The 14,251-nt window shown below is 42.6% G+C and overlaps 1 protein-coding gene and 1 long non-coding RNA gene across 3 annotated transcripts in view; one reads left to right on the plus strand and one right to left on the minus strand.

The window, feature by feature from the left end:
• Positions 1-173: 173 nt before the first annotated feature.
• LOC116722188 (uncharacterized) lies at positions 174-722 on the minus strand. Its single transcript, XR_004339727.1, has 2 exons — positions 655-722; positions 174-507 (listed from the first exon to the last, which is right to left on the minus strand). It is a non-coding gene; the product is annotated as an uncharacterized LOC116722188 (long non-coding RNA).
• An 8,558-nt stretch (positions 723-9,280) lies between these two features.
• LOC116721258 (regulator of nonsense transcripts 1-like) overlaps positions 9,281-14,251 on the plus strand; it is a 29,546-nt gene continuing 24,575 nt past the window's right edge. Inside the window, exons 1-6 of one of the 2 annotated variants that reach the window (XM_032564876.1) lie at positions 9,281-9,667; positions 10,169-10,305; positions 10,710-10,799; positions 12,336-12,503; positions 12,588-12,768; positions 14,046-14,207. In XM_032564876.1, the coding sequence (XP_032420767.1) occupies positions 9,497-9,667; positions 10,169-10,305; positions 10,710-10,799; positions 12,336-12,503; positions 12,588-12,768; positions 14,046-14,207 (909 nt within the window). In that variant the 5' untranslated portion in view covers positions 9,281-9,496. The remainder of the gene's footprint in view (positions 9,668-10,168; positions 10,306-10,709; positions 10,800-12,335; positions 12,504-12,587; positions 12,769-14,045; positions 14,208-14,251) is intronic. The other variant, XM_032564877.1, reaches the window with a different exon arrangement.

Genomic DNA, 14,251 nt, shown 5'->3' on the forward strand with positions numbered 1-14,251 from the left:
TGGATATTGGAGATCCCGAGCCAAGTCACCTTCCAAACCTGGCAACCTTACGAAAAGCCAAGCAGGAGAGAAAAGATTTGAAATTATGTCTTGACAGGATTCAATTATTGTGGAGAAAGTTATATTGGTGAGAAAACATTACTATCTAAAAACATTTCTTGAAATGAGACAAATTTCTTCTTGTTCTAAATCTTTATTGAAGTTCAAAACAAAAGAAGGTACACATTGTACAACAGCTGAAAATCTGCAGAATTTAACTTACACAATAACATACGAAATTAATAACTGCTTGCTTTGCGGTTATGTCCAAAGCAGGCCACAGTCATCAATTTAGGGGAAGTCAGTTGGCGTACGAAAGAAAATTATGTAATATCTCATAATGAGCAGTAGCCCAGTTTGGTTTGTTTTGGAGCAACATGGGGGGATGGTGAAGTCATCGGCCATAATTATAATTTTTAATATTTCAGAAACCAAAGCTGCACAAACGACCGTTTTAACGGTACAAACCTGCACTAACGGAGCACTAACGAAGTAGCCCAGTTTGATTTGTTTTAGAGCAACATGGGGGGATGGTGAACTCTGGATGAAATAAAAAATAATTTTTAATATTTCAGAAACCAAAGCTGCACAAACGAAAATTTTAACGGCACAAACCTGCACTAACGGAGCACTAACCACTCAGACTATTTGCTGAATTTTTTGACGTGGGTGGGGTGTCAGCTTCACTCAGCTGTGTTAGCTCTGCCGCTCTTCTGAGCGCCGCTCTCCTATTGGAGACAGGAGGGTAATGCTCCATTTGTTAAAACCGCTGGGTGAGTTCAGTTTAATTCTTCGCAGTGGCGGAGGCACGTCCGCATTAGCTGTGCAGCGCACTGCGCTTGTTACAGTTTAATGAACTTCTGCACCTTTATTCATTTCCTCAATATAAACTACCGGCTCCAAAAGCGGGACAAAGTAAGAAAAGCATCCCATCCTTTTGCAGTAAGAAAGAGAGAAGTTCAGATAAGCTAAAGTAGAGTGAGTTCAGAATGCATGTTTTTTTTTTCTTTTAAAAAACTTTCTGTAGTAACTATTTGTCTATGAAAATAAAAAAACGTCAGACTTAAAGGTGATCAAGGTAAGAGAGTGCAACTCATATTGTCACTTGTTTCTAGTTTACATACAAAAAAATTTCCAAATAAAAACAACAAAAAAAAATGGTCTATGCTCTTTTATTCCATAACTGCAGGCAGAAAACATGGTGCAGATTCATAGGATTCCTGCTTCTCCTGCTCTGCTTCCTGCATCATGGTTAATTGTGTGACAAAGTGGTTCAGTTTGTGTTCACCACTGTCCCTTATTCTTATTTCTGATGCATTTACTATTGGTTGAACTTGTTTATTTTGTTTCAGAATATATTCATGGTATATGTGTTTCTTTTTACTTACCATTGTTTGTCCCTTGTAGATCTGCAGCAGGGCAGGAGTATGGGAGGGGCCGGCCCAGTATTTCCTGCTTAAATGGCTAGATGATGTCACCGATTGCCTTGCTGGGTTCTACCAATTAGAGGGTTTTCTTTGAATATTGATCTGTTTGTTTTTCTTTAAAGTAACTTTTTGAGTTATCTTACAGGGTTTATTTTGCAGACTATTTCATTATGTAGATGAGTTTGTAAATTAGATTAATAATTGTATTTTTGTTTCTGTTTAGACTTTGCTTTTTTTGTTTTTTTTATCTGTTTAATTGTGGCTTGGTCCACTAATGTGCAGGTGTGTTGCCAACTGGATATAAAAAGAGTGTTTTTGGGAAGCTCAAGAGGGGAGGTGGTTGTCAGAGAGTTAAGAAGCAAATAAAAGTTAATTGGAAGACTCTGGAAACTGGTGGCTGGTGCTGTTGTTCTTGTTCACCTTGTGGCTCCTTGACCACACTATTTTACAAATGGTGGCAGCGGTGGTTCCAGGCCGATAGGTGACGGATATGCAGAAATCAGCCAAGACAAGGAGGCATCTGGGGACAGTGGATTGTTCCACAGACGAGGCCCTTGATGAGGAAAACCAGCCAGAAGCTTCCGGTGAGTAGCGCCCTGAGGCACAAAGTTTTTCTGAACTCTCATCTTTATTGAAAGGTCTGATGCAGCAGCATGCTGACCAGGAAGCAAAATGGGAGCATGACAGACAACACCAGGATGAACGGTGGAGGAAAATGCAACACCAGTTCAGTCAACTTCAGCAGGAGGTCCAAATGGAACGCCGAGAGCATCAGATGCAGCTGGAGGGTGCAGTAGCTGATCCCGGAACACTTCCCGGTCCTGCAGTAAGACCAAAGGTCCCACAATTAGTGCAACAGAGAGGAAACCTTCCCAGCACTTCTGAGGAACCACAAGCATCCAGTCTGAGACCAACCAGTTGGAAAGGTCCAAAGATGCAGCCCTATGGTGAGGATGAAGATATTGAACATTATTTAACAACGTTTGAAAGAATTGCAACCGGATGTCAGTGGCCAAGGACAGAATGGGCCCTGCATCTGGCACCACTTTTCAGCGGTAGAGCAAGAGCTGCTTATGTAGCCATGGACACTGATGACACAATGGACTATGACAAGGTAAAAACTGCTTTGTTGGAAAAGTTTGAAATAAGTACTGAGACTTACAGATCCAGATTCCGGGCCATGATGGTGAAGGACGACGAGACACCCAAAGAGCTGCGGACACGCCTTAATGATCTGTATGAAAAGTGGATGATGCCAAAGAAAAAGACTAGAGAACAAATAGGAGATGTCGTGGTGCTGGAGCAGTTTCTGAGAGTTCTCAGCCCGGATCTTCGAACCTGGGTGAAAGAGCGCAACCCCACCACTTCAAAGGAAGCTGCAGAGATGGCAGAGGCATTCCTTGCAGCCCGTCGCCCACAAGAGGGGTACATGACTTTGAAACCCAGTTCAGCTCCTTTTATGGTGGGTAAGTCAGGGGGGGCGAATGGATGCAGACCTAAATATCCCAAAGAAAATTCCCCAATCAGTAGCAATCACCGTGTTAGGGAATTTAAACAGAGAGGTCCATTGGTTTGTCATTCGTGTGGCCAAACTGGTCATTTTAAGGCTGATTGCCCAAGTCAGCAAGTCAGTAAGACTTGCATGTGTTTTTCACCAGAGTGTTTTGATTTGTTAGAGGAAGAACCTGAGTCTAGTACCCGCTAGTGCTCAGGAGTACACCATCTGTATTTTTATTGAGGGACAGCCTTGCGTCGCCCTATTAGATTCAGGCAGTAGCCGCACCCTTATTAGGCAAGATTGTCTTCCCAGAGACACCACATTTTGTGGTAATGTTAAAGTCTGGTGTGTTCATGGTGATGATGTCAATTATCCCATTGCCAATATTGTCCTTCAAGTTCATGAACAGGAGCATTTACTTATAGTAGGAGTGATGGATAAACTTCCATACGAGGTTGTACTGGGCCGGGATATGCCGATCCTTGGGGACCTGTTAGCAAAGAGAGAGAAAGATGTAGATATTTTAGGCGAAGGTCTGCTAGCTGTCACTTGGTCTAGCTCTAAAAAATCTCAGTCAGAGCCAGGTTTGAATGAGCTGCCTTTTGCTAACACTGAAGTTCCTGGTGAGGAAAGGTTAAGAAAGCACTGCCCAAGAAAAACCAGAATGCAGAAGAGACAAGATAAAATAAAGGGGACAAAACTTGCTGAGTTACTTTCTGAACCAGAGCTTGATGAGCTAGTGGTAGTTCCAAGCAATATTGCCCAACTTCAATGGCAGGACCCCTCTTTAGCAACTCTGTTTGCTAAGTGTGCCCAAGAATCAACACTGATTACAGAGGGAGTTCGGGAAGTTTTCATTGTAAAGAATGAACGCCTGTACCGTCGTAGCAAAGTGGGTGACCAGTTAGTAGTTCCCACAAGCTTAAGGCCAATAGTTTTACAGTTGGCCCATTCAGTTTCTTGGGCAGGTCATTTAGGCTATGTGAAAACCTTCTCCAGAATGTCTAATCGTTTTTTTTGGCCTCAACAGTTTTCAGATACTGTTCAGTACTGCAAATCATGTCCACAGTGTCAGTTGACAGTTCCGAGTAAGAAAGGTGACAGAGCCCCACTTATTCCTATGCCTGTAATAGACACCCCCTTCTCTCGCATTGCCATGGACATTGTTGGGCCACTGGAGAGAAGTAGCTCAGGGCATAGATACATTCTAGTGGTGTGCGACTATGCAACAAGGTACCCCGAAGCTTTCCCATTGAGAAAAATTAAAGCCCGCAAAATAGCTAATTGTCTGATACAGATGTGTTCAAGGGTGGGTATTCCCAGAGAAATCCTTACAGATCAAGGATCAAACTTCACTTCTAATTTATTGAAGGAAGTTTATAAGCTGTTGGGAATTAGTGGAATCAAAACAAGTCCCTACCATCCTCAAACTGATGGACTCGTTGAAAGGTTTAATAAAACTCTGAAGTCCATGTTGAAGAAGTTTGTGAAAGACTCAGGGAAAGACTGGGATCAGTGGTTACTGTTTCTGCTTTTTGCTTATAGAGAGGTACCTCAAGCATCTACTGGGTTTTCTCCTTTTCAACTCTCGTATGGTCATACTGTCAGAGGTCCTCTAGATGTCCTCAAAGAGGCTTGGGAGGGGGCCACACCTGGAAAACAGTGTACATCACTCTCATACGTGTTGAAAATGAGGGACAAGCTTGAACAGTTTCAGGAACTGGCTAATAGTCATCTAGTAGAAGCTCAGCAGCGCCAAATGCTGAACTATGATAAAACGGCTCGTAGGAGGATCTTTAAGGAAGGACAAAAAGTGTTGCTTCTTTTGCCAACTACTGAAAGCAGCCTCTTAGCCAAGTGGCAGGGGCCTTTTATCATAAATAGAAAAGTAGGTCTCGTTACTTATGAGCTCAACATGCCAGATCGCCGTGAAAAACAGCAAGTTTTTCATGTTAACATGCTGAAAGAGTGGATTGGAGGAACACTGGGGGGCTCTGGTGGGGCCGAGAACCCACTAACCGGGGCCGCCTGTCGGCCTGAAGCAGTCTCTGGAGCTGATGCATGAGACTCGGGTGCGCCAGCTGAAACGCCGGCTGAATCGGGCTCGGGTGCGCCGGCTGGAACGCCGGCTGAATCAGGCTCGGGTGCGGAGTGTTTTTTCTGAATGAACTCGTCGTATAGTTCAAACAGTATTTCTAAAACTGCGGAGTTTCTCTTGAATTGGTGGAACAGGTGAGTAAAATCCTCCTCGGAATCCATCTTAAAGATGTTGGTGTGAGTGGTGGCTGGTGGGGTATGACATTGGTTCCTCCATAGATCATAGTCCGAATCCAGCCCCATTTCCTCCAGCAGCAGCGGAGATGGCAGGATCTCTACATCCCTGTAGAGATCCCTCTGAGCCAACTCCAACTGCTGCTGGATCCATACCTCCTGGTACGCCTGAGTCATGAAAGCTGCTTCCTCACGTCGTTCTGGTCGGGTCCTTCTGTCATGAAGCAGTGTGTTGAGGGGTGGTGAGGCAGACGCAGCAGACCCAGGATGCAGTGAGAAATGATGGTTTTAATGAAGAAAAGCAGTCAAAACAGTCCAAAAACACAGGCAGCACGACTGAGCGGAAGTCAGGGCTCAACGCCGGTAGCAACTGGTTTACAAGTGGACACACGTAGGACTGGGAGCACGTTAGACGAGGACACGACAAAGACACAGACACACAGGTGACACTAAATACACAGGAGGGTAATCAGGGAATGAGAAACACCTGCGAGTAATCAAAGGGAGGACAGGACAACACGAAGACTCAGGGACACAGAAAACTCTAAATAAATCCACAGAAAAACACAGAACAAGACAAGGATATTCATCACCTCAAGTGTCGTGCAAAAGCCCATTAATGTTGAAAACTGTAGGTTGGACTAATGTACAGGAGTTGTAGAGGAATTCATGATACTTTGCACTGAAGGTGAAGTGTGCTTTAGAGAGTTCATCGAAAGCTGCCATGGATGGTCATGGATGGTCTTGTAATCTCTGACGGTGAAGTGTCTTTGGTTCTGCTCTTGTTTTCACCAACATGCAGGAGGAAGGGCTGTCCTGGTTCCACACCAATGAGGAAGGCTTCAACACTGGCTCCCATCTTTGACAAATGCGAAGAAGACAAATAACAAAAAATATGAACTATTTTTTGTTATTGGCTTATTTTGCTATTTGAACAGCATTCAAATAGCAAAATAAGCCAATAAGAAAGTGCTTCTACACACGAAGTAGGATCATTAGAATAACCACATACCTGCACATATCTGACAATGTGGTCCACAGTTTGACATGAGATGTTTTGGATTCTTCTTGTGGCCGTTGGATGTAGGAAGAAGCACATGAACCAACAGAACTGCTCCAGCCTGTTTTCCCAGCCTGGAGGAAAAACGGGAAAAATAGCAGAAACATCAGAATAATAAATAAATCTTTTAAAGAGAAGTTTGAGCAAAATTAACCAGACCCACCTGTGTGTGTCACCATCATATTCATTCAAAATACTCTGTCCACCCGGTTTAGCCTGGAGAGTATTTTTTAGGCCTGTCGCGATAAACAATAAATCAATTAATCAGATGATAAATGAAAATTATAGACCTCATTTTAATTTATCGGCTTTATCGTCTCTTCCATGCCTTTTTCTCTTTCTATTGATGACACTGAATGATAAAAGGCTCAGCTCTAGTGCTCTCCACTGACTCCTCCCTTCCTTATTTCCTCAGTGTAATGACCAGTTCACACTACACGATTTTGGAATCGTCGGCCGATCTCGGCACATTTTCTAAACCTTAGAGGTATAACGGATTCAATCATGCCGTGTGGTGTCCAACAATGGGCACAAAATAATCCTACAAGTCCAGTTAACTACATTTAAAACCACGCATTAATCAGTGTTTTACTACAATCTACCTGCGTGTGGCTGTCAGTCCTGAATGAATATCATTATAACCTACTTATGTCACGTTAACGATGAACAGCTGAAAAGTTACCGGGTTTATCAACTGCGGTAGCAATTTCGCTCCAACTCCTCCCCTTGTCATTTCTGTGGATATTCTTTGCACGAAATGTTGAATAAACATTAATGTTGTTTCCGCATATCATCTCCTCTGGACTTTGGGTTGCGCCGTGTCAGCTGTTTGGATTCCCCTCCTTGCTTTCCCCTGAGGAAGCGCGGAGAGGAATCCGTGCTTTCTGATTGGCTACCTGTCACATTCAACAGGCTGCATTCTCGCTCCCAGTCGGGGAAAACCCCACGTCTCAGTGATAAACTGGCCAATCCAACATGTTGAATATGCCTAATTTAGATCGGAGCGGCCTGAAACATAAAACCCCCGACTTTGCAGCTAAATAATGTTAACTCAAATGTCCTTCAGATTATTTTTACAGTTTTAATGTTCAGGTAACCACCCGACCAGGGCCGTGCAGAGACGTATGGAGGGGCAGGGGCTCAAATTTAAAAAAGGGGCACATTGAACAAAAACAACAACATAGCAACAACCCATCCAATTAGAATCTAATTGGATCCTATTATATCATTGCCATCATGTGGGGACAATGTAAAGCAAATCTAGTCTATATTTTCCCCAACAGGTAAAAAGTTTTTGTTTCTGCTGCTGACAGTCCTGGAGATCTGAGCTGATCTGAGATTGTAGCTGATAAACAGAGGAGAGAAGGTCTCTGGTTATGAAGTTATGAAATAAGCTAATTTGCTGCTATTTTACTAAATAAGCCCTAATAATATCTATTTAACCTCTACAACAACTTGGCTGCAGACTGATTTATAGATCAGAAAACTCAAAGGGGTTAACTCTATATAATAGTTCGATGTTAAACCTCTAGATCTAGAATTATAAGACTGGAATATCAAGGCAAAGAAAACTCAGTAGCTGCTGGTAGGGGCCATTCAGGGGCCTCCAGACACTCAGGGGCCCCTAAAAATGGTTTAATTGTAACACAGACCATAGATCTAAACCTGTGGCATCATTTATAGAGAATGACAATGTTATTACATTTTATTTAATGCATCAGCTGAGAAAAATAAATAGTACATTTAGGATTTAATTAGGAAGTTTACTTTGTAAAAGTTTAAAGAATCATCTTGATAGTTTGATTGTTGTGTTACCATGGCTACAATATGATGTAATCTTTGTGTTTGAGTTGGGTTTGTTCACAAATACATCACAGCAAATAACCAATAATCAGTGATTGATTTTAAACTGGGCCAATAAACCTGGTCTCCCTCTCACAGATTCACCTTATCTATATTTAAACATGTTAGCGATGCTGAGGTTCTTAGTAGGACGGGTTCCGGAGGGAGGGGGGTTCTGTCTAAGGCCCCATATTACCTTGGGCCGGCCCTGGAGGAACAGCTGCTGCGATGCACATCTCTGGAATCTACCTGGAATCTACCTGGAATCCCCCGGTGGCCCCTACCAGTCCCCCGATGCTTTGGAGACATTTTGATTCATTTCATTTTGGCATGTTTGGCTTTTTGCTGCGGTTCTAATTATTGCTATAATATTTTCTCTGATGTTTATTTTGTGAACTCTAAATGCTTTGGGCTGAATCTTCCTTTAACACTTGAGGTTCTGCAATAACTTCTATCTACAGCCGCGAACCTCCAGCCCAGATCCCGTCAGCAGCGACTTTAAACCGCCTGGTAGAAACATTAAGGAGAAGCAGAGCGAACAGAGAGCAGGTGGTACCAGGTGGTACCGGGGCTTCGAGGTGCTTCACTCGCTGTGACAGGCGGTACCGTGTCTTATATCAGGATGTCTGATATAAAGACAGATATTCTTTATATCTGTCGGTGGACCGACTCAGACTGCCTGTAGCGAACCGGGCTTTTAGCAGAATGATGAAGTTAAAGTCAGAAGTTTTCTCTGCAGCCGAAGCATTTCTGAGTTTAGAGGCGAGGCGGATTTTGTCCCGCTATTGCAAGGACGATTATGAAAATATAAATAGAAACAGTTTTTCTAACGTCAACATCAGACCTACGTTTTTATTCACAAACCAGTGTATGAAAAAATATTCTTGCCCATTATTTGATAGTTAGAGGACACAGATCTGCCTCCTCCTCACCATGGACCCGGAGTCTGAACAACATGGAGGCTCTGAGAGTCATTATTAGACTGAGGGCAGCCAGACTAGTTTATTTTTACAAAATTATTATATTTAGCTTAAAAATAAAACAGATTAAAAATAAAAAAACAAATTCTTTGTAAAAACAAACCATCTCAAAAAGGGCACTAGGGGCATCAAGGATAAAAAGGGCAGGAGCTCAAGCCCCCCTCGCCCTCCCCTCTGGACGTGCCTGTTTAGGAGTCGAGTGTTAGTGATGAACCACAGGAAACGGAACACTATCCACTTGTCCACAGCGAGACTCCATCTCCTTAGCCACCCTCTGCGTTCATTATCTTGTGTCTGTGGTTGGGACGACTCTGGGATGCCGATGCTTTATGGAATACTGTCGAAACGGTAGGAATACCATCGAGAAGAAGCAGGAAACATGAGCGTGGAGGCGTACGGGCCGAGCTCGCAGACCCTGACGTTCCTGGACTCCGAGGAGTCGGAGCTGCTGGGAGCGGACACCCAGGGCTCCGAGTACGACTTCACCGATTTTACCTTGCCCAGCCAGACGCAAACGCAGGGCCAGACCCACGGCCAGTTAGATAACCAGGTTTGTGAAATTCTTTACATTTTTTTTCACCATTTGTTTAGAAAATGCGTCTCCTACTGTGTTGACACAATACAAGTTAGCTGATGGTGGCTAACAGCCTGGAAGATGCCTGATGTGTTGCTTTAATGCCGTTGGTTGCCTAGGAGGTTAGCTGCTCTGCTTTTACAGTTAGCATGTTAGAGTTCGCCTAAGAGCAAGAGTCCTAATTATTGCTCTGTGCAACCAGTCACTGCTAATTTCCAATGGCTCAATAATAAAAGCAGACGAACGCAGTTTGTTTACTGAACACCGACACAAGCTGTGGCTCAAGGCTGTCAACAGTTATTTAATCGTACAGTACACAGTCAGAGCGGCGTCCCTGTAATATAATATAACTGATGAGAGCTGATTGATCATCACATCCAGTTAACTGTGTCCAGGCTTTCTAAAACAGAGGTTTCCAGTGAGTGGATTTAGTGTTGTATATGTTTTTTTTTATGATCCAGCCATCTGTCTCCTCAGGTCAACGGTTCGGATGTTGTGCTGCAGAATGGAGATGACCCTGTGGGGAAAGCCAGCCAGCTCCTTGCAGAATTAAACTTTGAAGAAGATGAAGAGGATGCTTACTACAGCAAGGACCTCCCATTGCATGCCTGCTGGTAAAAGACCTGAGTGTTGCATGTGCCTCGTCCAGTTGTTGTTTCACCCTCGGGTTCAGCCTGACTTTCTAGGCAGAACTTAACCAATGAGCCCACTTACTAACAAGTCACAGACCGATAATAACCATGAACTGCTAGAGTCAAATGGGACTATGAAACAAGTGATGTTTTTAAGCTTTATAAGCCTTGTACATCTGTAGATGGGTCTTTGTAAAAAAACAAATATCTCTGAAAACACCTGAGTACTTATTTCAAAACATTAATATAAAATCCATGACATTCAGAGTGTAGAATGTAGTGACAAACTTTGACAGCCTGCTCATGCATTTCTGTCTTTTGTTTACTGAGGTTTCATATGTCACCTCAGTGTAGTTTTCTGTTTTTTCTTCCTGGCATTTCTGTAGTTACTGTGGAATTCATGATCCAGCCTGTGTGGTCTACTGCAACACCAGCAAGAAATGGTTCTGTAACGGCCGTGGAAATACATCCGGCAGGTATCAGTCACATGCACAACAAAGAAAGCATTTGTTCATTAAATTGAGCTTTTTGGTTGTTTCATTGCTAAAATATATTTAAAAACTTGATGTAATTCTAAATTTGATTGAAATGAATACTGGTACAGTTTCTTGCAAAGGTATTCTCATAACTTTAACTTGTTACAGCTACAACCTTTATTGTTTTTTAGGTGATAGACCAAAGCAAAGTAACTCATGATAATAAAAAAGTGTTAATCAAATGACATTTTTTAGCCTGGAGGTTAAATGATATGTGTGGAGGATGGAACATTGCACATCACCCAGAAAACATTGCACACATGCTGATGAATCATCAGTATGACCAATAATATCGTCAACACAGAGCAAAGGATTCTGGGAGAGTTGGTTTTTGGTTTTCCAACAAAAACCAAAAACAAGATTTAATTTCCCTTTTTAAACTATTTTTGAATTTCAATTTGTAATTACTTGGGGTAGTTTGTTAAGCTCACTTCTGGAAGGTGACACAGGGAATCATTTTTCCCAAACACAGCAATGTTTCACAAAGTGCTTTATGGTTTTTTACCCACCATGCAGAATCAATAGCAAATTTCAACTTCTATAAATAACAATAATAGCAGTATTAATAACAATAAACATTATTATTATTATTCTGGTGGTGGTGGCAGCATAATGCTGGGGGGAAATGTTTCTTGAGCCAGGACTGGGAAGCTGACCAGAGAAAATAGAAGACGGACAGAGCTAAATCAGGACAATCCTGGAAGTAAACCTGTTAGAGGCTGAAGAAGACTGGAGACTGGGGTGGATCTTCACCTGTACACATCCAGACACAGCTAGGCTTAGATCATTGCATACTTAAGTGTTGAAATGGCCTAGTTAAAGAGACCTACAGTAAGTTCAAGGAGAACATTATTTTTCACAGCCATTCCACATGAAATTTGACTAAACTTGAACTGTTTTGCGAAGAAGAATTGACAAAAAATAAAATCTTGATTTCTTGATATGCAAAGCTGGTAGAAACATATTCCAAAAGTCTAGCAGCCGTGATGACAGTTAACAGTAGTTAGAGGGAATTAATTCATGGAGGCTGAATACAAGTGCAGAAAACTCTAAAGATTTTTATTTGTTAATATATTTGAAAATGATACTTTGTTTTCACTTTAGTATGCACTACTTTAGTATTGGTCTATCTGTTAATATCCTGAATAATACCTGTTAGTTTTTAGTTGTAACATGACAAATTGTGTAAAAGCTTAAGAAACAAGGCACTGGAGAGTCATTCTTATCAGTGCTGCACCAATAACAGAATCATTTTGTATAGAATGTTACATTAGGAATACATAATATGAACCTGCATTACTTTTTGGTTCTTTACATTTTGTCGCTGTATCTTGCTGGTTTTCCTGCCAAAGTGTTTGGAGCTGCACACAACTAAAAAACGACTTGCACTCTAGAGGCATGTTGAGTGCGCTGTAAGTACAGGAGTGATGTCACTTCCTGTACTCTGTGATAATTTTCATTGGCTTGCCTTTGCAGCCATATCGTGAACCACTTGGTGAGGGCCAAGTCCAAGGAGGTGACCCTGCACAAAGATGGCCCTCTGGGAGAGACGGTGTTGGAGTGCTACAACTGTGGCTGCCGCAACGTTTTCTTGCTGGGCTTCATCCCAGCCAAGGCCGACTCAGTGGTGGTGTTGCTGTGCAGGTGCCCCGCTCACACTGCTCTCACATATTCCTGATCATAGGCTCGCTTTAAAAGAATACTTATTTCTGTCCAAATGAATCCCAGACAACCGTGTGCCAGTCAGAGTAGCCTGAAGGACATTAACTGGGACAGCTCCCAGTGGCAGCCACTCATCCAGGACCGCTGCTTCCTGTCTTGGCTGGTTAAAATCCCCTCAGAACAGGAGCAGCTCCGGGCCCGGCAGATCACCGCCCAGCAGATCAATAAGCTGGAGGAGCTGTGGAAGGTAATGTTAGCCTTTCTGTCCCACACTCATTTATTTACAATAACTCTTCTTTGCATGGAATCTGATTTGTCTAGACAGCTATATGGATTGTATTGCATTTGAACTCCATGCATGGTCAGGTTAATATGTGCATGTATACAGTATCTGCTGAGGCCATTTTATTTCTTTTTCTAATTTTTCCTATTTTTCTTTTTTTCTCATTTACATTCTTCCATTCGTCTGTTTTTTTATTGTTTCCTTTTTCTCTTAGTCCCTTAAAAGGTTTTTTTTCAGAGGCTTCTGATAAAATCCTCCGATGCTGTTGTTTTCAGTTGCCTGCCAGCGGTCATAGTGTGACACAAACATAGGCTGTTCCTAATACGCTTTGCTTTGTCCAGACGGTCTGGGCTCTCAGCTGTTGAGAAATGATCGCTTCCTGGAGGCGTGGACTGTGTTGAGGTTTTAAATTTTACCCAATTGCTAACGCTTGCCTGTGACGTATGTAATGCGCCAGTTCAATGCTATGAAGCTTACCGGAAATTGCCTGTGATGTAAACAACCATCCTCCAATGCAAAGAGAGAAGAGCCAATATGTTAATGTTAATTCAACATTTGGAAGTGTTGCCAACATGGCTTCCTTCACTTCCTCCGCTGCCATTGCTAAAACTACAGGCAGGCTACAATTCCAAAACAGCGCAGATGTCATTGTTCACAACTTTTTCTTCTGTTCGTTGATTGGCCCGGTAGAGAATCGATGGTACAGAGCTCAGACTGTGCTGAAAGCAAAAAACTTTTTGAGTTGCACAAGAAGGCAAAGGCCAGGCAATAACAATGGTGCAGTTTTCTGGCTCATCACTGATCTGTAAAAAGTCTGACTACCAATTCCAATTTTGGCCAATATTTTTTTCTGAAATAATGGTAAATATTAAGAAGCTAAGTTGGCAACAGTGGGGTGATGATTGGTAATTGCACAGTTGCAGACTTGACCTACTGGGCGAGTCTGTCAGTCAGTCCTCTCTCAGTACAGAGCAAAAGGGGACAGTGGCTGATTTTCAGAGCTTTGTGGAGGTAAATAAGATCTGTGGATAAGATCAGTATTGGCCAATCACCAATCTCTCAAAGTTGAGGAAATCTGGGCCAGTTTATCAGATTTATCTGTGCCTTAGTTCCTAAGGCTTCTTTACTCTCGATGTGCTCAGTGGGAAGCTATCTAGAGTTAGTACAACCATGGAACTGGTTTATGTGGCTTTTTATTTGACCCTTGTCATGCTGGACTTAGTCTTTGTTTTTCCTGACAGGAAAATCCCACTGCTACTCTGGAGGACCTGGAGAAGCCCGGAGTGGACGAGGAGCCACAGCATGTCCTCCTGCGTTACGAGGACGCCTATCAGTACCAGAATATCTTTGGTCCTCTTGTAAAGCTGGAGGCTGACTATGATAAGAAACTGAAAGAGTCACAGGTTGACTGGCAATTATTCATAAAGTGTTTGATGTATGCTTGTCA

The sequence above is a fragment of the Xiphophorus hellerii genome, chromosome 6, assembly GCF_003331165.1.
Source record: "Xiphophorus hellerii strain 12219 chromosome 6, Xiphophorus_hellerii-4.1, whole genome shotgun sequence".
Classification (NCBI taxonomy): domain Eukaryota; kingdom Metazoa; phylum Chordata; class Actinopteri; order Cyprinodontiformes; family Poeciliidae; genus Xiphophorus; species Xiphophorus hellerii.